The following is a 25,789-nucleotide window of genomic DNA, read 5'->3' as shown; positions in this document are numbered from 1 at the left end:
ACAGTTGGGGTCAGAAATATAGCCTATCTTACAAAGTAATTCATTCGTATATAAAATAGAATTCAGCACTTTATACTGAAAAGAACGTACATAAGGTTCATTTGCAACTCTCAGTGGCATCATGAATGTCTCCAAAAGTTGCTTATCCTCTAGATTGAATTCTTCTTTCAACTTGGTCCATTTATTTGGTTTTTGGTATTTTTGCTTTATAAGATGATAATAATTACGACACTTAAATTTTTCTAAATCAAGGATATTCTTGAAATTGGGCTCATGAACACGTAGTTTAAGTGGAACTGATTGCCTTAGACCTGTCCATACTAAGAAGTTGGAGTTCTTCAGTCCTGCACCCCTGACGACATTGAAAGACTCAATACTTGTCATCTCATAAAGCAGAGGAGTTGTGTATATGATAGTATTATCAAAGAAATGTTTATAGAAGACACTTTTGCCGTCAATCCTTATTTCTTTGTCGTTCCATAATATATACCTATGTATATTTTCGGGATCCTTGACTTCTCTTAATTTTGACCACCAATCCAATAGTTCTCAATAGAAAGTTGCTGAGATTGTTAATCGGTTGATATCGTAATTGCACTGAATTAAAAATAACCTCCCTTCGTTCACCAACAGATGATCAAGATAAGACTTCCAGAAACCAAAGTAATCTGGGTCGACTATTCGTTTTAACCAGCTTAGCCTCAAAGCCTTAACCATATGATCATAATCTAACATTTTAAGGTCACCTTGGTCATAGGGTGCAAATGTTGAAAGTCGGATAACCTTGTCGTTACCATTCCACAAAAATCGAAAAATCAGACTATTGAATTCTTTTATGACTTCATACGGAGCACATATCACTGAACTAGGATAGATCATTTTTGGAAATAAAAGTGTTTTAATAATATTTACCTTCCCGTAAATTGATAATCCTCTTGACTTCCATAGATTTATTGTGTTTGTAATTTTTTTCAACCTGTTTGAAGTTTTTTTCTACTAATATTTGTACATCATGTGCAATATATATTTCTAAAAATTTGACGCACGTTTTACACTTGACCCCTTGTGGTTCATTTTCACAATTCTGAAGTGACCCAATCCACATTGCTTCTGTTTTCGTTACATTTAGTTTAAGTCCAGATGCTTTCTCAAAAAGTTCAAGCAATCCAAACAAGGCGTGCGCTGAGTCCAAGTCTGATAGAATAGCAGTTGTGTCATCGGCAAATTGCAACAATTTAGTTTCTAAACCAGCTATAGTTATTCCTTTAATATTTTCTTGATTTCGTATAGCAATCGATAGGATTTCCACCGCGGTGACAAAAAGGTAAGGCGAGAGGGGGTCCCCTTGCCTTACTCCACGTTTTATATGCAAGTAGTGAGAGCATAAGCCGTTGTTTATGACGCAACTTTGAACGTCGTTGTAGGAGATATGAACCCATCTTCTAAAATCTGGTCCAAAATTGAATTTTTCCAAACATTTTTCAAGGAAGTCCCATTCTAAGCTATCGAAGGCTTTTTCGAAATCAATAAATAATAAAAGACCAGGTAGTTTCTTAACTTTCGTATATTCCATTATGTCCAAAATTGAACGTATATTTTCGCTAATATTTCTGCCTGGAATACATCCTGATTATGGTGAATTAATCCAGGTAAAAGACGCTTCATTCTTTCGGCGATAACTTTTTGAAGCTATCTTCGCATCGACGTTCAGTAGGGAGATTGGCCTCCAGTTCTTAAGATCACAGCGATCTTGGTCTTTTTTCTCGACGAGTGTAATAACCGCCTGTCTTTGTGATGGACTCATTGTTCCTTTAGCAAAAGATTCATTAAAACTTGCAACTAAAGTATCACCTATAAAATCCCAAAAAGTCTTGTAGAATTCTATTGATAGTCTGTCATTTGCGGGTACCTTATTTACTGGAAAGGAGTTTAAAACTTTTTTGCATTCCTCTATGCTTATTAAACCTTCACCAAGATAAGAAGAATTGTTTGAAAGTGTTGGTATAGGTAAGTCTTCAAAGTGAAAATTAGGTTTATTTACTTCCGAACCATCTTGTCTAGATTTATAAAGATTTTCATAAAATACACACTCCGCTTCTAAGATCTTGAAAAAGTTTGTTGAGATAACTCCACCCAGGCGAAGCTTTCTGATATGATTCCTAACATGGTTTCATTTTTCTAAATTCAAAAAGTACTTTGAATTCCTTTCCCCATGTTCATGTCACCGTGCACGCGATCTGATGATTATGCCTTCCACCTTTTTTCATAGATGTTCCAGTTTTTCTTTCAAAACATTTAAAGCTGATAAATTTTCTTGACTGGGGCAGTTTTGGTAGGTTGCTGTAGCCTCTTGAAATTGTCTGTTTAGCTGTTGTTCCTCTAAATTTTGTTGTTTACATTTGTTTATCGAATACCATCTAGAGTATTTCTTAACCTTGTACTTTACCCAGTCCCATATGGATCGGGGATCACCTAGATCTTGCTTCCCTTCCTGTATCCAAGTGGGCAGGAGAAGATTTAATTCGTTGACATATTCCTTATCATTTAGGAGGGAACAATTTAATTTCCAAAACCCTGGACCTTTCACCTTATCTTCAACATCCTGCAATTCTATTACTATTGCAGATTGATCAGTTTTTATGGCTGAAATCATGTCAACGTGGCAGACATTATCAGATAGATAATTTGAAATGAGCCAATAATCCAACGTAGAAAATATTAAAGGATTTGATTGACTCCAAGTATAGCTACGTTTTGTTGGGTTCTTTACTCGCCAAATATCATGCAAATCCAGCTCGGACTGTAGCAGCTCAATTGTGTTAATTACAGCTTGCCTTGGGATTAGATTGCCACCTCTTTCGTCAACAATGGGATTTAAATAAATAAAATAAATAAATAAATAAATATACATTTATATAGCGCCATTTTCCACTAATTGTCCATGGCGCTTTACAATACTTTAAAATTAAAATCCTAATTCTTTAAAAACCTAAAATCCTAAATCCTAAAAGTTAAAATCCTAAGAATAAAATACGCTATATAATACAATTAGGCTAGAAATAAAAAGTAAAAACTACAAATCAAATGCACGCTTAAAAAGATAAGTCTTAAGATTAGCCTTAAAAACTGCCTCTGATGATGTGAGTCTGATCTGGAGGGGTAGTTTATTCCAGATTCCAAAGGACAGTTTAAGTCTCCTCCCATGATAATGTTCTCGATGTCGTCAAAGTTTTTATTCACGATGGTTTGCAGGACTGTGTGGTAAAAGGCAACCAGTTCATTGTCTCGATTAGGGCCATATATATTAACTAAAAGCGTGGGTTCTCCGCTCAGGAGTACTTTTAATATTATAAATCTACCGTTTGTGTCAATGACCGATTCTTCAACAACACAATCAAAGTTATTCCTAATTAAGATTGCCACACCTCTTGCATTATTAGCCCCATGAGAGCAGATTAGCGTGGCACCCCATTCTCTTTGCCAGAAAACTTCATTCCCTTGGGAAGAATGTGTTTCCTGAAGGAAAACAACGTCGGGTTTTTGTTTTCTGAGCCAAGTAAATATTGTTCGTCGTTTACGATAGTTGCTTATGCCTCTCGTATTTAAAGAAATAAATTTACCAGTCACCATTTGTGATTATTGGATATGTGAAAAAGTCTAAATTTGGTAGAAGATGGATCTTTATATTCCTGGTGGATGTGTCGAAAACGAAGACCCAAAAACGAAGACCGAAGACCTAAGACCCTGTGGTCTAAAACGAAGACCCACCGGTCTAAAACCAAGACCCACCGGTCTAAAACGAAGACCCACTGGTCTAAAACGAAGACCCACTGGTCTAAAACGAAGACCCACTGATCTAAAACGAAGGCCTACCGGTCTCAGACCTTTTTTTTTTCTTCAGGAAAGACTATACACTAGGCTAAATTGCTTTCGTTTTTGTAGCGCATAAATTAAAATGTCATCTGAGCGCGCGGCAAACTTGACAGTTGCTTTATCTCAGTCGGTACAACGTGTCAAATTTTGTAACGCAATTAAATTTCAACAGTATAGAAATATACGTTTTAGTGACGATTTTAGTATATTTTGTCGTCACCAATATTCTATTTTTCATAAGTATTTCCCACTTTTTTCTTCTTTGTTTATCTTCCTAGCTTGTCCAAAGGAAACTCAGTCGTGGAAATGATAAATCAGGTCGGTTTTTGCTTCGATTATTAGAGTTTGCAGCCGCACAACACTTGTGTCCAACTCTTTTCCATTTCTTTACCACATTTGCTCCAGACAAGTAGCTCTAACCTACATACATTCGAATTTTTTCGTTCTTCCCCAGCATTTCGTCCGCCATTTTGAAAGCTCGAGGGCTATTAAGCCTCACTTGCGTGCAACATCCGGTTTTTTCTGGAATCGGTGTATTGATAGCGCTAAGTGACATAGACTACGAATAGTCCCTCTTTCGCTTAGTCCGTCGTGCGTGACGCGAAAGAAAACTGGAGAAAAAAATGGCCGTGCGAAATCCTGGGAGCGAGGAGCGCACGAAAGGAGGGACTGCCGCCTAAGCCTCCTACTCGTAGTCTATAAGTGACAAAAAGATTGATTATTATCGATTACTCACAGCGAATCCTGTTATCGATTTTTATCCATTTTCAATATCATTGACTGGTTTTATCGATTTTTATCGAATATTATTGATTATCGATTTTATTCAGTGACTACCCCGGGCTGAGGAGATGAACCAGGGTCTACCGAGAAACAGTTAATCAAAGGATTTACAAGAGTAACGCAGCACACCAGAACTTTAATTGATTTATTTTTCACCTCAAGGCCAGAACTTTATTTCGCCGGTGTTGTACCAGTTGGTTTTTCTGACCATAGTGCTATTTTTGGGGTAAGAAAGCTACACAGGATGAAACGCCCTCCACCAAAAATTATTGAAACGAGAAATTATAAACATTATAATCCAGCATTGTTCCGTGACGACCTAAAACACATCCCATGGGAAATCATCGAACTCGAAGAAACACCAGAGGGTAGTTGGAACGCCTTTTAAGACCTTTTTCTAACAGCTGCCGACAAACACGCACCCATTGTTACGCGTCGCGCCCGTGGATATTCAGTGCCGTGGTTAACAAGCGATCTAAAGAAACTTATGCAAGAGCGTGATTACCACCACAAAAAGGCCCTAAGTACTAACAAAGAACAACATTGGAGCAATTATAAGCGGTTACGCAACACCATAAACACAAGAATGCGTAAAGAAAAAATTGACTATTATGCAAATCAACTGGCGGATGAAAAAGACCCAAAGGTGATGTGGCGAACTCTGCATAAAATCGTCCCCCAAAAAATCAAATCAGTACCTTCAAGCAGTGATGGTCTTACAGCCTCAAGATTCAATGGCTTTTTTACATCGATCGCAAACTCTCTGAGCAGCCATTTTGAACGTTGTACTCTGCCAAAAGTTATGTCAACTAGAGTTGAACAAGACTTTGTCCTTGAAGAGGTGTCATCCGGATTTGTTCAAAAAGAATTGCTCAAAATGAAGTCAACTAAAGCTACTGGCCTCGATGGAATTCCTGCTCGATTACTGAAAGATGCAGCAAATGAAATATCTAGACCAGTCGCCTACCTCATAAATTTAACAATTTCTACCTGTATGATACCATCTGAATGGAAAACTGCGAAGGTAACTCCAATATACAAATCGGGCGATAAGAGAGACCCAAATAATTATCGTCCGATTTCAGTCCTTCCGTTGATTTCTAAAGTAATGGAACGAGCAATTCAATCACAGCTTGTAGCATTTCTAATCAGAAACCATTCCTTGTCAGTGCATCAATCAGGATTCCGTAAGAAACACTCTACTGAAACAGCCACTGTACACTTTGTTGATCACATTTTAGAACAAATGGATAAACAGATGATTACCGGGTCTATTTTTATAGACCTAAAAAAAGCGTTCGATCTCGTTGACCACCTCTGCCTGCTCCACAAACTAGAACATTATGGAATTAGAGGGAAAAGTTTGAAATGGTTCGAAGACTACCTTACAGCTCGATCCCAGAAGGTCAAATACAACCAAGACGAATCATCGAGCTTAACTATTAGTTATGGGGTTCCCCAAGGATCCATACTGGGCCCGATACTATTTGTGATATACATCAATGATCTCCCGCAAAGTCTACTGAAGTCACAAATAGGCATGTATGCCGACGATACTGTTATATATTTCTCTGATTCCTGTCCAGATATCATCAAGCAGGTTCTTCAAAACGATCTTACCAATGTTGAGAAATGGTTGGTAAGCAACAGGCTGATACTCAATCAGAGTAAAACTAAATGGATGCTGTTTGGAACTAGGCAAAAACTAGAACACTGTCCAGACTATAAAATAGAGCTTCACGGGAAAAACATTGACAGAGTATCAAGCTTCTGTTATTTAGGGGTAACACTAGATGAGAATCTTTCATGGAACGAACATGTAGAATTGATTTGTAAGAGAGTAAGAAAACGTCTCGGCCTGCTGTCACGCATACGACCCTACCTTACTCTAAAAGCTGCTAAATGCGTGTATAATTGTTTAGTTCAGCCGATTTTTGATTACACTAACACGGTATGGGATGGGCTGTCAATCGGTTGCAGTAACAGCTTGCAACGTCTGCAAAACAGAGCAGCACGCATTATACAAAGGAGGGCAACAACCGAAGGATCTTTTAAAATGTTAGGGTGGGTGGATTTGGAAACCCAAAGAAAAGCCCACAAATGCATTTTAGTTTTTAAATGTTTAAATAATTTAGCTCCTCCATATTTGTCGGATTATTTTATTAGAAATTGCAACGTTCATTCTTACAACACGAGGAAAAGGAACGACATGCACTTGCCGAAACCCAAGTTAACGCTAGGGAAAAGGACTTTCAGATACTCTGGTGCGCTTCATTTTAATAATTTACCCACTACAATAAAAGAAGCAACATCGCTCCCCATTTTTAAAAATCTTCTTAGACTTTATTTTAGAGAGTAGTTTTTATTTTTAATTTTTTATAATTGTAAACGTTAATCTCTATGTATAGAAATTTAATGTAGTCTTAATTTACGCAGGGCCCCTTTTGATACCAGCCAAGTGCTGATTGGGCCACCCTGCCTAAATAAAGTTGACCTTGACCTTAATAACTCCAGCCTAGTGGTCAGAGTGGGACTTGAACCTGCGACCTCCGGATTTCAAGTCTGGTGCCCCAATCAGGTGGCTATGCTGCCTTCAACTTATGGGAATTTGTAAATAGAGAGTTGGTGAGGAAAAATACAACCAATGAGCAAAATGTCTGTGCATATTCAAAGTTCGTACTCTTGGGCTTTTGAAATTTCATAACTTCCCATGACCTTTTCCATGATCTTTCTGAGTTCCCCATGACCTATGTTAAGCAGCTGTTCCCAGAGTATTGTCAAAACAATCTATTATTTAGATATTTTCCCACATTATGACACAAAATGCATGCTAGTGTTAAAACTGGTTTTCTGACTTGTCTGTGGTTTTTCCAACTTTTGAATTTTTTTGCCTGTTCATTCTCAGAAAATTAATTGCTTTTCAATGTCTTTCCATGACCCACACCTCAATTTCAGGACTTTCTAGGGCTGGAAAATGAAATGATAACATTCCATGATTTTCCAGGTTTTCCATGACCTGTACGCAGCCTGATATTGTATGTTAAACCATCAAATAAAGCATTTATTATTCCACTATTGTGTCATTTTCTAGTATTTCAGCTTATAGTTTTCGAAATACATCCTGCATCATGCAAAAATCATACTGTTCAAAAAAGATGATGCAAATGACGAAAACTACACAAATTGAGGTCATTAAAATGTAATTTCTTTCATTCACAAAAAAGTTTGCTCCAGTCAAACTTAAAAGGTTGTCACAAGTTAAACAAGTTAAAGTTTGGGTCGCTCAGTTCGACCATTTCGTTGTTCTGCCATTTCCGTTTGTTTTTGCTCTGTTGTAAACCTCTGCAATGCGTTACAGGCATTCTCTAGACCTCATAAGGTAAATTGACATATTGGTGGAATAATAAAGAAAGATAACGTAATTTCTTAAAAACAGTTTCTGTGTTTTCAGACTTATCTCATTTTGAATAATTTTTGTTAAATATTTTGTATTTGGCAACTTTAAGATGGTTGTAAGTTCTTTTTATCAGACAGAATAGAAATGTCAATTGTAAATAATAATTAATCAAGTTGCTTGCAAGTTAGTGATTCAATGAACCACATTGGTATATTCTTTATAGAGGGTATTAGATTTCTTGATTGCATCATTGTGTGACATTGATATATAGTCATTCAATGGTCAGGTATTTCACCCCACACCCAAACAAGAGTGCTACTTGTAGTTACTGAAGTCCATGCGCAGCTTAATAGATGGCTGAGTGGGGGCCACTTTAGGCTGTGCAGCAGGCTGCTTCTGCTTGGCAGATGCCTGATTGGCCCTGACTGCACCTTCTAGTTGTGACTTCAAGTCTGGTGATGAGCCTATGACTGTTCTGAATGGCTCTGGATATTTGGGGCCAATTTTCATGAGTTTCTGAAGAGCCTGTTCGTGAAGATTCTTGGTTATTCTGCTTCCTTTAGGCAGGGAAGTGCTGTCTGACAGTAAAGATACCAGGATTGGAACTAGTAGCCCAAGCATATGCACCCCTGAAACAAGCAAGCAAAAAGTTGTGCTTTGACATCTATAAAGAATATACCAATGTTCATAACTCACAACTCTGCACTGTCTGTAAAGAGAACTAATAAAAATATCTAAGGTCTCCTTCCAAAAAACTTGGTACATTTTGACCTCTAAGGTCAATCAACAGTACCAGTAGGTAACAACCCTCCAAGAGTAGTAACCTCAAAAGTGACTTGACATACCATTTAAAAAATTCTAGGGTGCAAAAAATATCACTTGTGTATTCTTCATAATCATTATTTCAAGGAGGTATATTATGCAACAACCTCTCTCTAGCAGATTATGAGATGACATTGATAATAGCAAACTAAAAACGCCACAACACACCAGGGTAGGAGATACTTAAGGTAGCAACCGACAGCAACTCTTGCTTCTAGAGTGCTTTCCAAACTTGACTTCTGGGAGTCTGTTTTTCTCTTGCAATTCAGCAGGGGTTATTAGGCGAGACACTTTAACCTAAAGGGGAATGGGACGAGACATGGCCAAGGCACGGCATGCACACACGCCCTTGTCCCGCCTTCTTTCCTACTTGGCCCTTGTGCGTTCACGATGTTTAAACATTCGTTTAAGTGACCCTTAGAGAAAAAACTGGCTGCCAGCAGACCATTTCCATACCTACCAAGAGCATCTTAGTCAATGATGCACTGCTAAATGCATGAATCAATTGTTATATAACATTGCCAGTGTAAAACATTAATGAACAACAATGACTTTTTGCAGAAGAAAAATTTCTCTGGCAAAGGGGATTGAACTGGTTTCAGTGTCATGGTTATAAGACAGATAGCTTGAGAAGACTACTTCCATTTGCATTGTTTATCTGCAGTTCAGACACAAAACCAGTGAAAGGGCAAAGTGATGAATAAAAAATACCTCTTATTTGATGGTTAAAAAGTACCTCTAACTTGGAATACAAGACAGAATGACATACTTAGATTATTATCTGTGAGTTCCACTAAATTCTCCAGTATCTTGATGGCCTCTAAGGTGACCGTCAACTGATCCTCGCTGGTTGGTTTATTGACACACATGTCATTCAAAATCATCACAATGTGAGGAGCTAAAGCATTGATGAAGGGAAAGGCAACGCTGCGTTCTCTGCACTGGAAGACAGATTCCAGTGTTTGTAAAGCCTTTAGCTGAACCTTAAGAAAAACAGATGAAGACGGTTGAGCCAATGGACTAAGAAACAAATTTCACTATAAATTCACATTTGACCAATTCTACATGTAGCTGGTTTTTATATCCAAACATATTATGGGGCAGATTACTCCCTTTTATTAGCTACTAGTACATAATTATCTAGGTATGAGCAGCCCTGAGGGATATAATTATGGTTCTTGGCCATTTTGGTCAGACAGTGTCTTAGTGTTTCCACATTGTAGACTGAAATAGGGTACATCTTGATGCTGTTCTGGAACTGGGTAGGGTTTTTAGAAGAAACTGTCTCTGTTCATAATATATAATACAAAGAGAATAGACCATTTTAGCAATGCTAAGCAATATCAACAATTTGTTGTATTTTTCATTTAGCAAAAACACACCTCCATACCTCCATAGATCAATTAATCATGCCCAATTTAGTAAATATGCAAGGTTTCATAAGAATCCATTGCAAATTCATATGCTGTGTGGTACCCCAAACTTGTCAATTTTTACAAAGACATCCATGCCAGGGGGTGTGTTACACACTGGCATAAATTTCTATGAAAAAATTGGCAAGCTTGGGGTCCCATATTTTCTTAGCTTCCAACAGATTCTTATGAAACTTTGCATACTACTAAGTTTGGGGTGATAAATCAGGGGGTGAGAATTTTCTTTTTGTTTGAACGAAAAAAATCAGAAAAGTGTGACACTGGAAAAAAGGTCCATTTGAACAAATTGCCTCAAATTCATGATGAAGCTACATCAAGAGACAATATCATTCTTCCTTATTTTCAGGCTTGAAAAGAAAGGCCTTCAATCTGCAAATTTGTTTCTGTTCCATTACTCATTTTTACCACATGTCCTCAGCTAGAGGCATTTGATTCCCTAGTATCACCCTAATGTGACTGGGGTATTTGGCCACCATTTTTTGCCTGGGAAAAGGAATGTGAGTAACTCTAAATTTAAAATCTTAAAAGATGAAGTTTAAAATTTAATGGTAGATCCCACTTGGAATTCTAAAACTCTCAAACCTAATTGAAAATGGAAGAGATTCTTTGGTAGCTGAGATCATGTGTCAGATAGCTGTTAGGTATTGAAATAGGGCATGGAATATCAAATAGTTTGGTTCAGAAAGGGCTAATATCAAGAAGATGGCAACAGGGTATGAATGACTGAATGAAAACTTTACAAATGTGTCCGTGTATTATGCTATGGATTAGCTAATTGGGGACACCTAACGTAAGTCAATAGCTAGTAACTTGTTTACAAAAATTAATAAACAAATGTTGAAGTTGATCCCACTTGGAATACCCTCATTCCCATTACGTTATCACCAGCATCACAGACAGTAAACACTTATTACACTGTCAATAACCACTGACAAAAGCAGTCTTGATAAGGACCTTCATCAGTTATGTCACAACTGTGGAACAATGGAAAGAAATTCAGAGTCCCAAACAGGGTTTGATCCTAAAACATTCCACACCAGTCAGAAACTCTAACCACTCCGCCACTTAGAGCTCTAGGCAAGCATGTCACTTTATAAATAACTAATCAAAGAAAAACAAATACAAGAAATTGCATGCAATGAAGTGCAAAGACCATCTGGCAAACTTTGAAAAGAAGTTAAAAGAACACTTGAACAGACCTGTATTGTTGATCTGATGCACCTGGTGAACACTTTGATGCATTGTTGCTGAAGATCAGATGACAACACTACTTGTTTTGGTGCTGACAGAATAAAGATGGCTAATGCAAGCATCACCACTGAGTCATCCATACTGGGTGATTCAGATGCTGCAGCACTCAATGTTGTAAATTCTGTGTTTGCCTTAGCATCTGACAGGACTGTGGCCAATGCACTATGGTTTAAAAACAGCAATAATCAGCATTTATTACAGCCTGAATTTCAGTTGTGTCCACAACACTGTGACAGGAAGTGGCCCAAACTGATCTTGATAACTTTTCAGTGCTTGCCAAATCAGCAGTTAATTTTCCATTAAAATTTCAACCCAGTGCTTCTGAGAAGCGCGAGAATCTTTGTGAATGTATTGTTGTCATAGTGTCCAGTCACAATTTGTAACCTTGCAATGTAGTATTCCAATCCTCTTCTTGTTTCCTATTGTTTAAGTAAAGCAACTAAGCAAGAGTGTATTTGTACAAGATGTAAATTACTTTGATTAATAGTATGGAAAAAATGTATAATTAAAACTTAATTAACATGTCAAAACTTCCTAGATGAGGGGAAGTCTGCCTGACTAATCATAGACAACTATCCACTGAGTAAAACAAAATTTTTAACAAGGCTAAAAATGTTTAACAGACTACAAAAGTAAGAAACCTAACATTTTCAACGTTGTGTCATCTTCAGGGTGACTAACTACTTACCACTGTTGAATTAAAAATCATAAAAGATACAATCACTTACATGTAGCTATACATATACTGTAAATCCTTGAGTTGGGGACTCCCCTCAAATAAGCACCCCTCCTACTTGCCAAATTCAAAATAAGCACCTTCCCTCAAATAAACGCCCTACTCCCCTTCCCCCTGTTTTATGGACAAGTACCAAGATAACAAAAGATGCAGAATTCTGTGTTGGTTGTGTTTAATCACAAGGCAAGTGATTATCAACTCATTCAAGCAATGCATATTGACCATCACATCAGATGGTAGTGAAGATCCCCTGATTCATGGCCTAAAACCCAACCAACCTTGTGCAGCATGCATAGACCAGCTAAGGTGGTTACATTACGAAGTTCAAGAGAGAGAGGGTCCTTCTGAAGGACTAACACATACCAGGTCCCCATGATCATGCACATACATAAATTATATAAATAACCACCACACTTTGATCAAGTGCCTCCTCCCATTAACACCCCTTGTCTTCTCCAAAATTTGAAATAAGCATCCCAGGCAATAATTCAAGGATTTGTGGTAACACAAATAATTTATATTAAAATGTACATTAGGAATTTCTGTGGGGCATAAACCACAATCCTTTCAATGTCTATTCCTAATGAGAGGAGTAAAATCCTGTTTGTGTTATAATATGGTTTTAAATTGGTTTGAAGATACAAGGTTCCTGATGTGGAGGGATGGATTGTTACACAGTAAAAAACTGTTTTAATCCAAGGTATCTAAGGAAGCATTAACCATAGGTTAGAGAGATGAATCAAGTTAGAATGAATTCTCATTTTCTTAAATGATATGAACAACTATTAAGCTCAAAGGAAATTTATATTTAATCTTATAATTTATATAAAAACTGAGTCCTGTAATTGCTTGTAGAGAAGTGGTATTAAGCCTGCTTTTACCAATAGCTTGTCACAGGTAGAATGTTTGCTACCCTAAGCCCAGTTTCTTGAAGCAAATATCATTCAAAAATATCATTCAAAATACTGCGTACAATTGATTATAAACTAATGCATTTATTTCCTGTCATTGTAAACAACCAGTGAAACAAGTTGACAAGATAAACTGAATGGTCTAGACAGATTCTTTTTTTTTTTACAATTTGCATGAAAAATATAAGCATGATATCACCAGATGCCATAAGTAATATTTGATTACAATTTCTCTCTCAGGAGTATGCAGTCAGGTGCCCCAAGTGACTCCCAAATAAAAAGGACAGGGGTGCTTGTCATACCTTTTAGGGTTGAGAAAGCCAAAATTTAGGATACTTTGATTAAAATGATTAAAATAGTTGGTAGCCTTTAAACAAAGCAGGAAAAACAAGTCTAACTTTTTTCAAACCAGTAAAATAAAGAATTATCCTCTTTGGGCTTTGTGCACTCATTACTTGGGGATTGGAGTTATGTCAAAGTTATGGGAGTGTGTGATGTAAAAAAGGGTATAAATGTAATGAAAACAGAAAAATAGGACTTGAGACAAGTAAGAAATATCATCCTAACATTATTCTGCAGACAGTACCTAAGAAAGTAAAAGTTAGTAATGTTAGTATTGTACAAGCACAAGTCTCACCTTTGCAGCAAGTCAATCCAATCCTTTGAACATTTCTGGTGCTGTGTCAATGGTGATGTGGTAAGCTGCTTTAGAGCCTGTAACACTGCAGACACCGGTTTCTGTGATGAGGAATCCCTTATTGAGGCCACCTCACGTAAAGTACAAGTCAGAAGGTATAACGCACTTGGTAACACATTAACAGAAGCTTCTGGTGTACACAAGGAAGGCACAGATGGCAGGATGGAAACTGCTTCAGATATAAGTTTGGAGCTCTCCTCAGATAATGCTTAAAAACAAAAACAATTTTGTCGTATGTTTACCTCTAGCTGCAGAATTCAATAAGTCTCTTTTAAAAATTAAACAAGTACCCCTTACATCCTAGTTTTCCACAAACAAGTCCAAGGACAAAGTATACTTTATTCAATATCTCAATATTGGTCTCTTCAGTTTTCAATTTTACTGCCGATTGTCTGCAGGAATATAAAATTCATTGAAATTAAAGGAAGAGATGCTATAAAATTCAAAACATGAGAAACTTGTATGGAGGTGTGTCAAATGGTTCATTATTATCTGATAACAAAACATGAATCCTGCTAGGACTAATAATGGGTGATCACCAGAAATACCTGTACTGTACAGGTATGTGGGGTTTTCTTCTTTGTGTCACATCTTCCCTAATTCAGAGTTATATTGTGATCATAAGAAAAGGTCAACCCAACCACTTGCGAATCAGACTTGAATGTAAATAGCAGCGTGTTGATTATTGTGCACAATGACTTGTAAGGTCCCTATGCAAAAGGTTTGTGTACTTCTGCATAAATTTAAATTATGAAGTGAATAAATACAAATCACTGGCTTGCCAATGGTGTGTATTTACCAGCTAATGCTTCGTGAACCAGAATGGTTAAATAAAATAATTCTGAAGAGAAAAAGAGTGGTCTGTTATCAAGTATTACCTTGAAATTACGGTGATCTCTGCAGAACATTCGAGCAATAATCCCAAAAATTAAGTTACTATTATGATAAAACCCCCATGGCATGGCAATGTTTTGAATACAGATGAGAGGAACTTATCGAGACTTAAGCTAACAAGCTTACCCTGCGAGAGAAAATTGAACTTGAAGTCATCCATACTTCAATCACAACAGACGTTTCGTGTTAGTTAAAAACATAATAAAATACGCTTTAAGCATTCTTACGACGTTTGACATTAATTTCCTTGAGAATGCTTGAGAATTTATTTGCGGGGTTAGACACTAACTTTTCAACTTAATAGCCTAGTGGCTAATGATAACTTAGATGTTACTGAGCAAAACTTTTTTAGACTAGCCAAGCATTGTGGTTGGCTACCTTATTACTTGAAATTTTCATAACATGTTCATTTTGCGACTTGGGGTGCGCATATTTCGTGACACTTAAATTCAGTGATTTTGCAAAAATTTTGTATTTTGAATCACTTTAACTTCGCGCTTTTGAGTGACACAAAATTTATTTCCCTGGCAATGTGACTTAAACATGTCTTTGAATTTAAAAGACTTTATCAAAGGTACAATGGCGTCAAAAGTAACAAAAACGCAATGGCGGCACTATATGTCAACAGTAACATAATGTGTTATGTTCCCGACACTTACTTATTCGCGTCACTTTAATTTCATGATTTTTTTTAAATGTCCTTGGCTGGGGACATTGTGTTGTGTACTTGGGCAAGACACTCTCTCACAGTGCCTCTCTCTACCCAGGTGTATAAATGGGTACTGGCGAACTTAATGCTGGGGGTAACCTTGTGATGGACTAGCATCCCATCAAGGGGAGAGTAGAAATACTCCTAGTCGCTTCATGCTATGGAAACCAGGATAAGCTCCGGCCTGATGTGCCAATTGGCTCGTATACAGACTTTACCTTTACCTTACCAATAACAGCAGAATTACTAGAAAGACTTGAAAGCACAATGCAAGCTACTCTCTTTAGTACATAATGTTTGTAATTATACTGTACTTAAACTAGTTTCAAAAAATTCTAGTTCCCAAAAGGACTTTCAGGACTCTCTTTTTCTTTGAGACTTCCTTGGAAAAACATCGAGACCCCAAGGACGTCACTGTAAAAACTGTTGAGACTTCTTCACAGACATGCACCGAAGAAATGTTTCAAAAGCAAAACAACTATCTGAACAGCACTGCAAACTGTCGTTGACAAAATTCGAGTGCTAAAAACTGCTGATTCAAATGTCAAAGGAAATAAATCTTTCTCATCTAATTATTTCTGTAGAGGTAAGTTTGTAGTATGCATACAACGACAAATCACCCATGTATTGTTACGCTAAATAAAATTTTATCCCTTTAAAGTTCTGCACTATTTTACGCATGAAAAAAATTTTGTAACAAAAAAGAGCATCGACGGGTGCTTTCAGAAAATGTTGTCTTGTTTGTCAAATATTTCTTTCAACAAAATTGACATGTTCAGTTCCCCCTTTACGTACCACCCAGCGAAAAGTAGACAAACTTAAATTTGCATATGTGCTGAACACCACATGCCCGGTACCATGATATGTCCACAATGAAATTCTGACCTTTTTTTGTGAGACAAATGTAAATTTTGGGTGTGTTCCTTTGGAGTGATCCGGATCCGGATCAGTGATCCAAGATCACTCGGATCATGGTGCATCAAAGGAACTGACGAATCCACTCTGGTCACGGATTCATTGGTTCCTTTGATGCACCATGATCTGAGTGATCTTGGATCACTGATCCTGATCCAGATCATCCCAAAGGAACGCACTCTTTGTGTTTGTCTTCCTTGAAGAAGACAGGAACTAGTTCAGTCAATTTCATTTTGTTGACTATCCAAAGTGGCTAATGAAAATCGAAAACCTACTAGCAAAAACTAAATTTCTACTAGTCTGTGGCTAGTTGGCTACTGTTAGTGTTGAGCCCTGTAGATTGCAGTTAGCTTTATATTGGAGTGTGTCAGTTGGTATGAGTGGTCTCTAGTAGCAGTGATTCCCAGTACTACAGTGATCATGGTTTAGTATATTGTGCATTGCACTCTGCATAAATTAATATGCATAAATGAATAAATTAATTAATACTTAATGGCAATCCACTGACCTTCAGAGTGTTGTCAGTTCTATTTCAATACACTTTTACTGGCGTTCACTTGTAACAAAATGGACCTACTTATCCTACCCCTACACATCTTTGCCTATGGAAACTCCCTTCTATACTATAATTATTTTTGAGCCATGTTGGTCTGAAATAGGGTATCGGTGCTCTGAAGTAGGGTTGTTTTTCACTATGGTAGGCCTGAAATGCTATAATAATTGTGACTGAAAAAACTTTGAATACAAAACACAAGTTCTGATTTGTTCTGTAGACCTTTGTTTTCCATGAGGCCATGTAAACACAATATGCATTTTCTGTTGCCACACTTCCTCCACTGTAACTCTGTACTCAACTATATGAATGCAATATGACCCATATTAAGTTCCCATTTTGCTCTGAAGAAGAGTCAAACGGTTTCTTCATGAACTCAATACACCTGTCTGTAATCTAATACTATCAACAACTTCATAAAGAGCTAAGCGTATCACCAGCCTGCCGACACAAGTACCTTAGTTTAGTGTTCAAGTTGATAAATAGCTAGCCAGTCGATGCAGCCCAAGAATTTCTTTAGAAACTGTTATTTTGTATTCAAGTTAATAAATAATCTTCCACTAGCCTGTCGATGTAGGCCAAGAATTTCTTTAGAAACTAGTACCTTTGTACAGCTGAAAGTAGGTCTTAAGTATTAATATCTTATAAATAAATCCTGACTTGGCAATTACAACATACATCTAAATCCAGAACCAATGGCCACCAGAAGAACAGGCTGTTGACTGGATGAAGCAGAAGAAGGAAGCAGGTTTGGAAGCTGTTTTGTAAGAACACACATGCAGATCTCCATGACACCAAATACCAAAGACTGTCCAGGAGTCAAATCAACCTCTCCTTCCCCATCTAAATCTGCACTGCTACCACTTCATAAAAGAAAAAACAATTAGCATTTATTAGCATTTGCTTCGTAATCCAATAGCATAAAATCCCACTTTAAAGCCCCCCCTGGTTATAAGCCCCCACCCTGGATATAAGCCCATCTATTTGCCAACAAAGATATCATTCCGGATATAAGCCCCCCAGGTATAAGCCCATCTAATGTATAAGTGTGTTCGAAAGTTGTAGGAATAAACAAGTGGCTGTGGAGTTTTGAACAATATATACATATAATGATACCAAAGAGTGAAACAAATCTTCATGGGTATATAACAATGCTATGAGTTTTCTTCCACTGTTCATTTACAACACAACTGTTCAATGACTAGGTTTTGGAGTACGGTAACAGAGCAAACAGCTAGCTACAATCTGGCAGTTTTCCATTAACACAGATTTTTGTAGTGTCCCTATAATGAACTCTGAGCCTTCCGTATTCCTTTCCTCACTTGCACTTTGTGTTTCTTGCTCCTGTAAAATAAAATGTAATACACACATGGTAATTCAATTTGAGCACCAATAACCCAAGTGCCCTTCGGTGCCTTCCTTGCTTCTCCGGTAATTTCACCTGTCATGTGAAGCCTTTGAGCCACTGGCTCATAGCTGCTGGAGCTTATCCTGGTTTCTGTAGCATGAAGCAGCCAGGAGTATTTCTACTCCCCCTGGATGGGATGCTAGTCCACAGCAGGTCAATCCCCTGCAATTTGTTAGGTTTCCCCAACAATTCGCTGGTACCCATTTATACGCCTGAGTGGAGAGAGGCCCTGGGGGGGGGGGGGGGGGGAGGGGGCACTGCCATATATGGGCTATATAGGTATGTGCCGCTGTGAAGGATATGGTTTTCAAGCAGTTTACTCTAGGATAGAGTATATAAATCAGAGCGTTTGGGTCTAGAATAGGGTATAATTTTTCACAAAACTGACTAGTTGGTTGAAGATTTTATCTAGACTAAGGAAACCAGGAATTGCCACTCAAAAATATAAAAAAAATCAAATCGGCAAGTTTAAATTTACGCAAATCAGCCTCAACAGTGTCAATAGATGGGGGGATTTGGGGAGCTTACTCTAGTATACAGGCCTCAAAATTAACTTTTTCGTTTGGGAGCCAGCTGGCGACTAATGGAAAAATTTTGGTCGCCAGATCGTAAATTTTGGTCGCCAACTTATTTTATATATAACTTACACAAGAACTCGATTTTATACGTTACTTTGCATGCAAGAAAAGTCACAATTGAAGAGCGAAAACAATTAGAAACAACACGAGTAACACTTAGTTATAAAGCTACCGTTGTTCTCAGGTGATATGTCTATGCTCCAAAGGTGATGGTTGTCTCCACAGTCATTTTAAATGAAGCGAAGCATAAAACGTTTTAAGTGCATGGCTCTCATTGTGAGACAAACACGGGCCCTTGTGTATTTTCCCTTTGCTACTTCTTCGAAATGCCGTTCTTTATTTTGTACTTGCTTTTCTTGACGCCTTTTGCTCACGCAATTCTTCAACTGATTGGTATCTGCCGCCATTTTCGCTGTAAATGAAAAGCACATGGCGTTGAAGTGCGCCTGCCATCCCAGTTTCGGAAGAAGCCGCTGAAACAATATGGCGCGACGTGAACGCAGTATCGACGTGTCCAAATACATTCAATTTTTTTGATTATCGTGTAATATTCAGACATCATTTAACTGGGGACAGAAAGGCGAGTTGTATACTAGCTACCATATCTGATTGATTTCCTCATATAAAGATTTAAAAACAAAAGTTGTGTCGTGGTTTTCTTTAGTTATCGGACAAAACGCGAGTCGCCAGCTGGCGACCAGTTCTGAAAATTTAGTCGCCAGTGCTCAATTTTTGGTCGCATTGGCGACCAGTGAGTCACAATTTTGAGCCCTGGTATAGGGTAGCAAAATTCAGCTGAACTAGCTCTGGTATGGGCTAAGGGTTCCAGGGTCCCAGCCGCACATCCCCACTCAGAAATTCCCAAAGTTCCCCGCCCCCCCCCCCCCCTGCCGGGAGAGAGGCACTGTGAGAGTTAAGTGTCTTGCCCAAGAACACAACACAGTGTCCCTGGCCAGGGCTCCAATGCGGACTGCTCGATCCAGAGTCGAACGTACTAATGATGAGGCCACCGCGACTTCACCTGTCATGCTCATCAGTTCCTGTCTTTTAAGAACCGACAAAACTTGCGCTAACACATTGGGGATGTGCAATAATGTTATCCATAGGCTTTTTTATTCGTTTCTCAAATACGTTTTACCTCATCGTCGTTCAGAACCATTTGCTTTACTCCGCTTATAAGCCTCCCCTGCTGGATATAAGCCCCCTGTTTATAAGCCCACCCAAAACCCCCTTATGAAGTTATATAAGCCCAGGGCTTTAAAGTGGGATTTTACATTATAATCAGTAAACTGTAAAAGATTCAGTAAGAATCATTTTGCACTAAATTTGGGGACCTACCTATCCACCTTCTCAGTTAATATACTTACATACTTTGCTGTATAATAATTTAAACACTTTTAGGCTATTTCATTTGTCAAAAGTGTCTTTGAATAGCCGAGAAAAGGCACAAATAGAAATTTTATTATCAGGTTTGCTATTATTTCTAACAAGAAGTTTCATACTCTAATTGACCTGAAGTACTTTACACATCTTAGTTATGTCATCTACAGTGAGCTTCAGATATCACAATGAAAAGCTCTAGTCAAGAACAACATTTGTTTATAGGGGGCATATTGTAATCCAGAGGTCCAGGGTTCAAATCCTTCTTCCTGCCACTGGATGGCTTCGTTTTTGGTAGTCCCACATTCAACCCCTCCACGCCTTGTAAATAGCCAACTGGTCTGCCTCCAACTACTTGGCATGTATTTACAATATTTGCTAGTCTGTATTTAAAAGGGCCACAATGTAAACTACTGGGACACCTGTAATATTGTGTTTGCCCTATAAAGCTAACTATAAAGCTAACTAACTTCTTTTTGTATAATACATCAGGGTTGTTTTCTAGTTGTTGTCTACAGTGTGATCTAATTGCCTGTAAACTGGTCACCCAAGGAGGTTAAATAGCATGCAAAATTTTAAACCAGAGACATGACAAGTAGTTACAGTTGCTTATAATTGGAGGAGATCACTTACAAGCCATTATAACTATTTATTGTATTATACTGCAAGCTGAGAAATTTCTAAAATGTGATTGGCTAAGGCCAGTAGTGAATTTTGGTGAATTTTAAAATGTCACTCGTGGTATTTATACCAGATAACCCCTAGAAACCATGCCATTTCCTATACTAACTGACTAAATTATTTTTAATTCTCTGTACTCTAATTGGCTTCTTCTCATTGTATTTTGTGTAATCAATTTTGACAAACTACATGTACTAATAACTAATCCAAAACTTCACAGTCAAAAGAATGTGGTAAATTTCTTACTTTGTAACTGCAGCCTTTTTGCCATCTAATGATTCCTGTGCTGCCTTGACAATCTGCTTCACAACTCTCATGGCAGCAAGGTGGATATCAAGGGAGTCTCTTGTGAGCAGGACTCGGTGTAACACACTCAGCATCTCAACACCAAGAATCTGAACAAGAAATGAAGATTGCTAAATGCTTTTAAAGATAACAAATTGAATTCCATATGAAATAATGTGAACAAATAAAATGCACTGTTTTGAAGATGACAAAATAACATATCTGTTTGGACTAAAACAAAACACATACAGAAAGACAGTACATAATAATGTTGAGATAAAAAAAAAAAGATGGTACACACTCCAACTGTGTATGATATTGGGGAATCCACTAGCATACTACTGATCAGCCAAGAAGTGTGACAGCTAACATGGTATTTGTTTGCTTGATTGTGGTAGTATGTCAGTGATGTGTTGGCTGGCTAGTGGAAATTTGATAATGATAGTGATGATAATAACACCTCAACAAAATTTTAGTGAAGTATCGGTACATCAGATGAAACATTGGTCATGTTTCGCTTTTTCAAGCAATATCTTGTACAAAACTGCACAAACATTAAGTCCAGACAAAACATTCTTCAGCAGTGTGAGCCTTTGTGAATTTTCATGTTTGTGAAATGACATGCATGTCACAAACTCTACCAGCAACAAACAGGTCGAGGCTTGTGAATCTTTGACTGGTTTCAAAACACACAACACCCGCACACATTTTGCATTTACTTGGTCATACTTGGTCATTACTTCTTACATTAAATGTGGTTATCAGAATTGACATATAAGTGTACTCTTGTTCTCATGACTGATAAAATATGAACAGTTTAGCCAATCAGATACTATTCCTTGTAGCATTTGCATTAGAGTACAAGTAGAATTTAACAAAAACAAGAAGATCTGTTAGATCCTATAACCGCGCTTTAAAATTTAACTGTTTTCTTAGCACTACAGTCGCAACGCAATGCACATTCCAAAGCAGTCCTTGATGATTCATTTATTACTGTAGACATCACATCACTTGATCAACACAAAGTGTATTATTGCACCATCAGTTGTGGCCGTTATGAAATCTCCAATGATGTAATGGTCTTAATCTGGGACTTTCTTCGGGATATGTATGGGCATGAATGATGCGAACGATGCGATAATAACACTATTAACAACAGCTTTCTTTCTTAAAAGTCACGATTAAATTTAATTTAAATTCAATTAATTTTTTCCACGAATAGTCACATGAGTCGCGTAATTCAAGAAACGTATCCACGGTTATCTTTAGTATGGTGGTTATTTTCCCTACCAATGACGTAATTCTTGCATGTTCTGACACGTTCTTTGCTTGGCTTGCAAATATTTAATTTACCTTCCGATCTTTGAACTCGCTTCAATAAAACAGCACGACAATTCACTTCTCTAGTCGAAAATTATGAAAAATACTCTGAATACTAAAAAGACTGCCTCTCCTGCCAGAATAAACTTGCAAAGTAAACACAATCTATTTGTCACGTAGCAAAAGCGCATTCCATGGCTGACGTAATACCTTTTTTTAGCGTATTTATTATTCCCTTCAAGCCAATGCTTTGATAAAACCAAAAGAAAATACATTTTACACACAATAAAGAAAACAATATCCGTAACATTATCTGTGTATTAATGTTTCAACAGCTTTTGGCAAACAGACATTACAGGTTGTGTGATTCAAAATTTGGCTGAGAGGAAGTTTGGGTCTGATCACCAACAAAAAAAAAATAATAATAAACTCTGAGTAAACCTAGAACCGCTCTCGGCCCGTAGCCACCCGGTTAATAACGTACCACGCACCTAAAGAAAACCATGATATATTACAGTATTGTGCCAAAGTAATCCAAGTGAAATATGTGAATTTTGTTCATTCTCATAAACTTTTGTTGAAAATTTGCACGATAAATTGTGCGGAATTTTACAGCATGTTGAGTGGTAATTCGCTGGAACAAAGTGCGAAAAACAGTCAGAAATTCGTCAGCATTTGCGGAAGTTTTCTTTGCATCTGATACAAACTGTCGCCTAACTTACACAAAATCAACTTTGATACACATAATTTTTTATTATGTGTTTCAGAGGACACAGTTTGTGGTCATTAATCACCAATCAGAGGATAACATACAGCATTGTCAATGACAAAGTTAACCGAATCTAAAAATTTGTGAAAGATTATCTGGTAGGTTCACTGACTTCAGTTCTGCAGTGTTTTGGCTTTTCGATCAAGTTAACAATTGAGCCTTGATTGAGAAATAACCAGGTGAATTTGATAGTTAACAGTTTGTTCAGTTGTGATGGTATTCAGGAGATTTTGGCAGCTTTCGTGCCCAATCTTTAGAGAGGATATTTATATACCATGTATTACTTTTGCACAGTACTGTAGATATCAAAGAGAGTGCTGATGGAAATAATTATAACTCATTTCATCATTGTCACCTTTGGATTTAGATAAGTTTCCCACCATGATTATCAGTTGAGCAAGGTGCAACAGAGCTTTGGTGACAAAGTTTTGAACTTAAAATTACACTGTTGCCATGGGCAACTTTCTTCATAATTTTCCAATGGTAACAATATTGTTACCTGCTACTTTGCACACTTTGCTGCCAATGATGTCAAAGGCTGACAAAACAAAGCCAGTTGCCCATGAAAACAAGACAAACCTAGTCACCAAACTTTCGATGCACGTTACTCAACTCATAATCATAGTAAATGCCTGATTAAACCTACAGTATGACCTGTTCATTTCCTATAAGAGTTCTTGCCCACTGTGAATCCAGCAAACTAAAGAATGCATTAAGACATGCAGAAACAGTGCTGTTAGGTTGTGTTGCTCTGGAAGAACACAAGGATTCCATACAAATTCCAACAAGTAAATGAAAGTAATCTGTGTTCACTTCAGTTGGGGTCTTGGCGGTGGTAACCATTGCTCTGTTGTTTATGTCTAATGATTCACTTGATAACCCTGAAATTAAAAAAAAAACATAATTAAGATGGTTATTTTACATAAATTGGAACACTGTTAAATATACAGTCACCAATGGGTCATGAAAATTTGACTGTACATGTATGTAATATAATGGGGTGGCCACATTAACAGAGTAGGGTCTAATTTCATGACTGGTCAATTTTAAGTTATGTCTTGACAGACATCACATTTGCACTTCTAAACAACTGTTCTTCAATAAGCATTCAAATTGGAGGTATGATTTTAAAGAAAGTTTTGACTTTAATCAGTACATACAATATTAACAATGGAAATAATTATGAACATAACTGGTTCGAGTGGCCATACATGCATTACAGAGGTAAAATTATAGAGGACTATACAGGTTGGGATTTTGATCATATTTGGGGTGGCCTGATTAAAAGGGTTTTCTTATAAGAACACGAATGGGCATTTTTCCAGGACAAAAAAGACTGGCCATGATAATGAGGTGGCCATATTAACGAGGTGGCCGTATTAACAAGGTGACCGTATTAACAAAGTGACCATAAAGCTGGGTTCCACTGTAATAATTATAAACATCTTTTACCTTGAATTATAACAATTACAAACTTTCTTTTAAACAGAATTATAATAAACAGATACCTTCTTGCATGTCATGTTTTATGCTTTCAAATCCTCCATTATTGAGCCACAAGGAGGCTGCATGAACAATGGACGGCCAGCAACTCTGGTAATGGGGCTTTGCTTGCTCCATTGAATCAGGACTACATACAAAAATAAGTTGCTATAAATATAAATTTGCACGTTAAGATCTTGGTAATTAGATGTCAGTAACCCAACACTTGAGGAAATTTTCTGTGTTATGAATGAAGACAAGACCTTGAAAGCTTGTATTTTTGTGCAAGAGGTATACAGACAGATGAACTGATGGACAGACCTACAGAACTATATGTTGACTATCCAATAACAACCAAAATATATCTGAGCTTGATCTTTTCGTTTAACAGACTTGTAGTAGAGGTGATGCCAAGTTTGGTCAAAGGCGAGTTTGTCAGAAGTGGAACAAAGGCTAACATTTGCAATGGCCAGTGAGCCAATCTCTGAAATTCAGATATTTTTTTAACCAGTCAACAAGCAAGGGACTCTAAAACTCTCAACAAGTAGGAGTGTGACTTGCCAGCAGTTGTCTTAAACAGTACATGACAAGTGGGACATTCTTGTGCTAAAATGTTTCTGCATTTCAACAAGAATGTCAAGAATGGGAAAGATGCATCGTCACTGTCATAAATCAAGTGTTAATTAAGTGTATCAAATCCCACTGGATGACATACCTGTAAAACATGCCCCCTTGTGGAGGTAATTGAGATGCATATTCTGCTGGCAGAGCAAGAAGTGCATGATCTTTAAGTGCTCCAAGCCAATATTTACTTAAAGATTTCAACTCAGGTTCTACCAGCTCCAGAAGGCTACCTGCTGGTTCAGAAAAGTCATCTTCACTGGGATTAACTGAAGAGGGGCTGTCTCTTTC

At 37.4% G+C, this 25,789-nt stretch overlaps 1 protein-coding gene across 2 annotated transcripts in view; it reads right to left on the bottom strand.

Moving 5' to 3' along the window:
* Window positions 1-6,801: 6,801 nt before the first annotated feature.
* The window catches only part of LOC110062398 (HEAT repeat-containing protein 5B-like), a 72,987-nt gene continuing 53,999 nt past the window's right edge, over window positions 6,802-25,789 (bottom strand). For both annotated transcript variants that reach the window (XM_020769281.2, XM_020769282.2), the window contains exons 25-33: window positions 25,593-25,789; window positions 24,904-25,025; window positions 24,050-24,276; window positions 21,268-21,416; window positions 17,653-17,837; window positions 13,844-14,111; window positions 11,508-11,721; window positions 9,645-9,858; window positions 6,802-8,682 (exon numbers count right to left, since the gene is read on the bottom strand). The exon at window positions 25,593-25,789 is cut by the window's right edge and continues 21 nt beyond it. In XM_020769281.2, the coding sequence (XP_020624940.1) occupies window positions 8,369-8,682; window positions 9,645-9,858; window positions 11,508-11,721; window positions 13,844-14,111; window positions 17,653-17,837; window positions 21,268-21,416; window positions 24,050-24,276; window positions 24,904-25,025; window positions 25,593-25,789 (1,890 nt within the window). In that variant the 3' untranslated portion in view covers window positions 6,802-8,368. The remainder of the gene's footprint in view (window positions 8,683-9,644; window positions 9,859-11,507; window positions 11,722-13,843; window positions 14,112-17,652; window positions 17,838-21,267; window positions 21,417-24,049; window positions 24,277-24,903; window positions 25,026-25,592) is intronic.

The sequence above is a fragment of the Orbicella faveolata genome, unplaced genomic scaffold (genome assembly GCF_042242905.1).
Source record: "Orbicella faveolata isolate gen_17 unplaced genomic scaffold, um_ofav_v1 contig_24, whole genome shotgun sequence".
Lineage (NCBI taxonomy): Eukaryota > Metazoa > Cnidaria > Anthozoa > Scleractinia > Merulinidae > Orbicella > Orbicella faveolata.
This window is presented reverse-complemented; position numbering and strand designations above follow the sequence as displayed.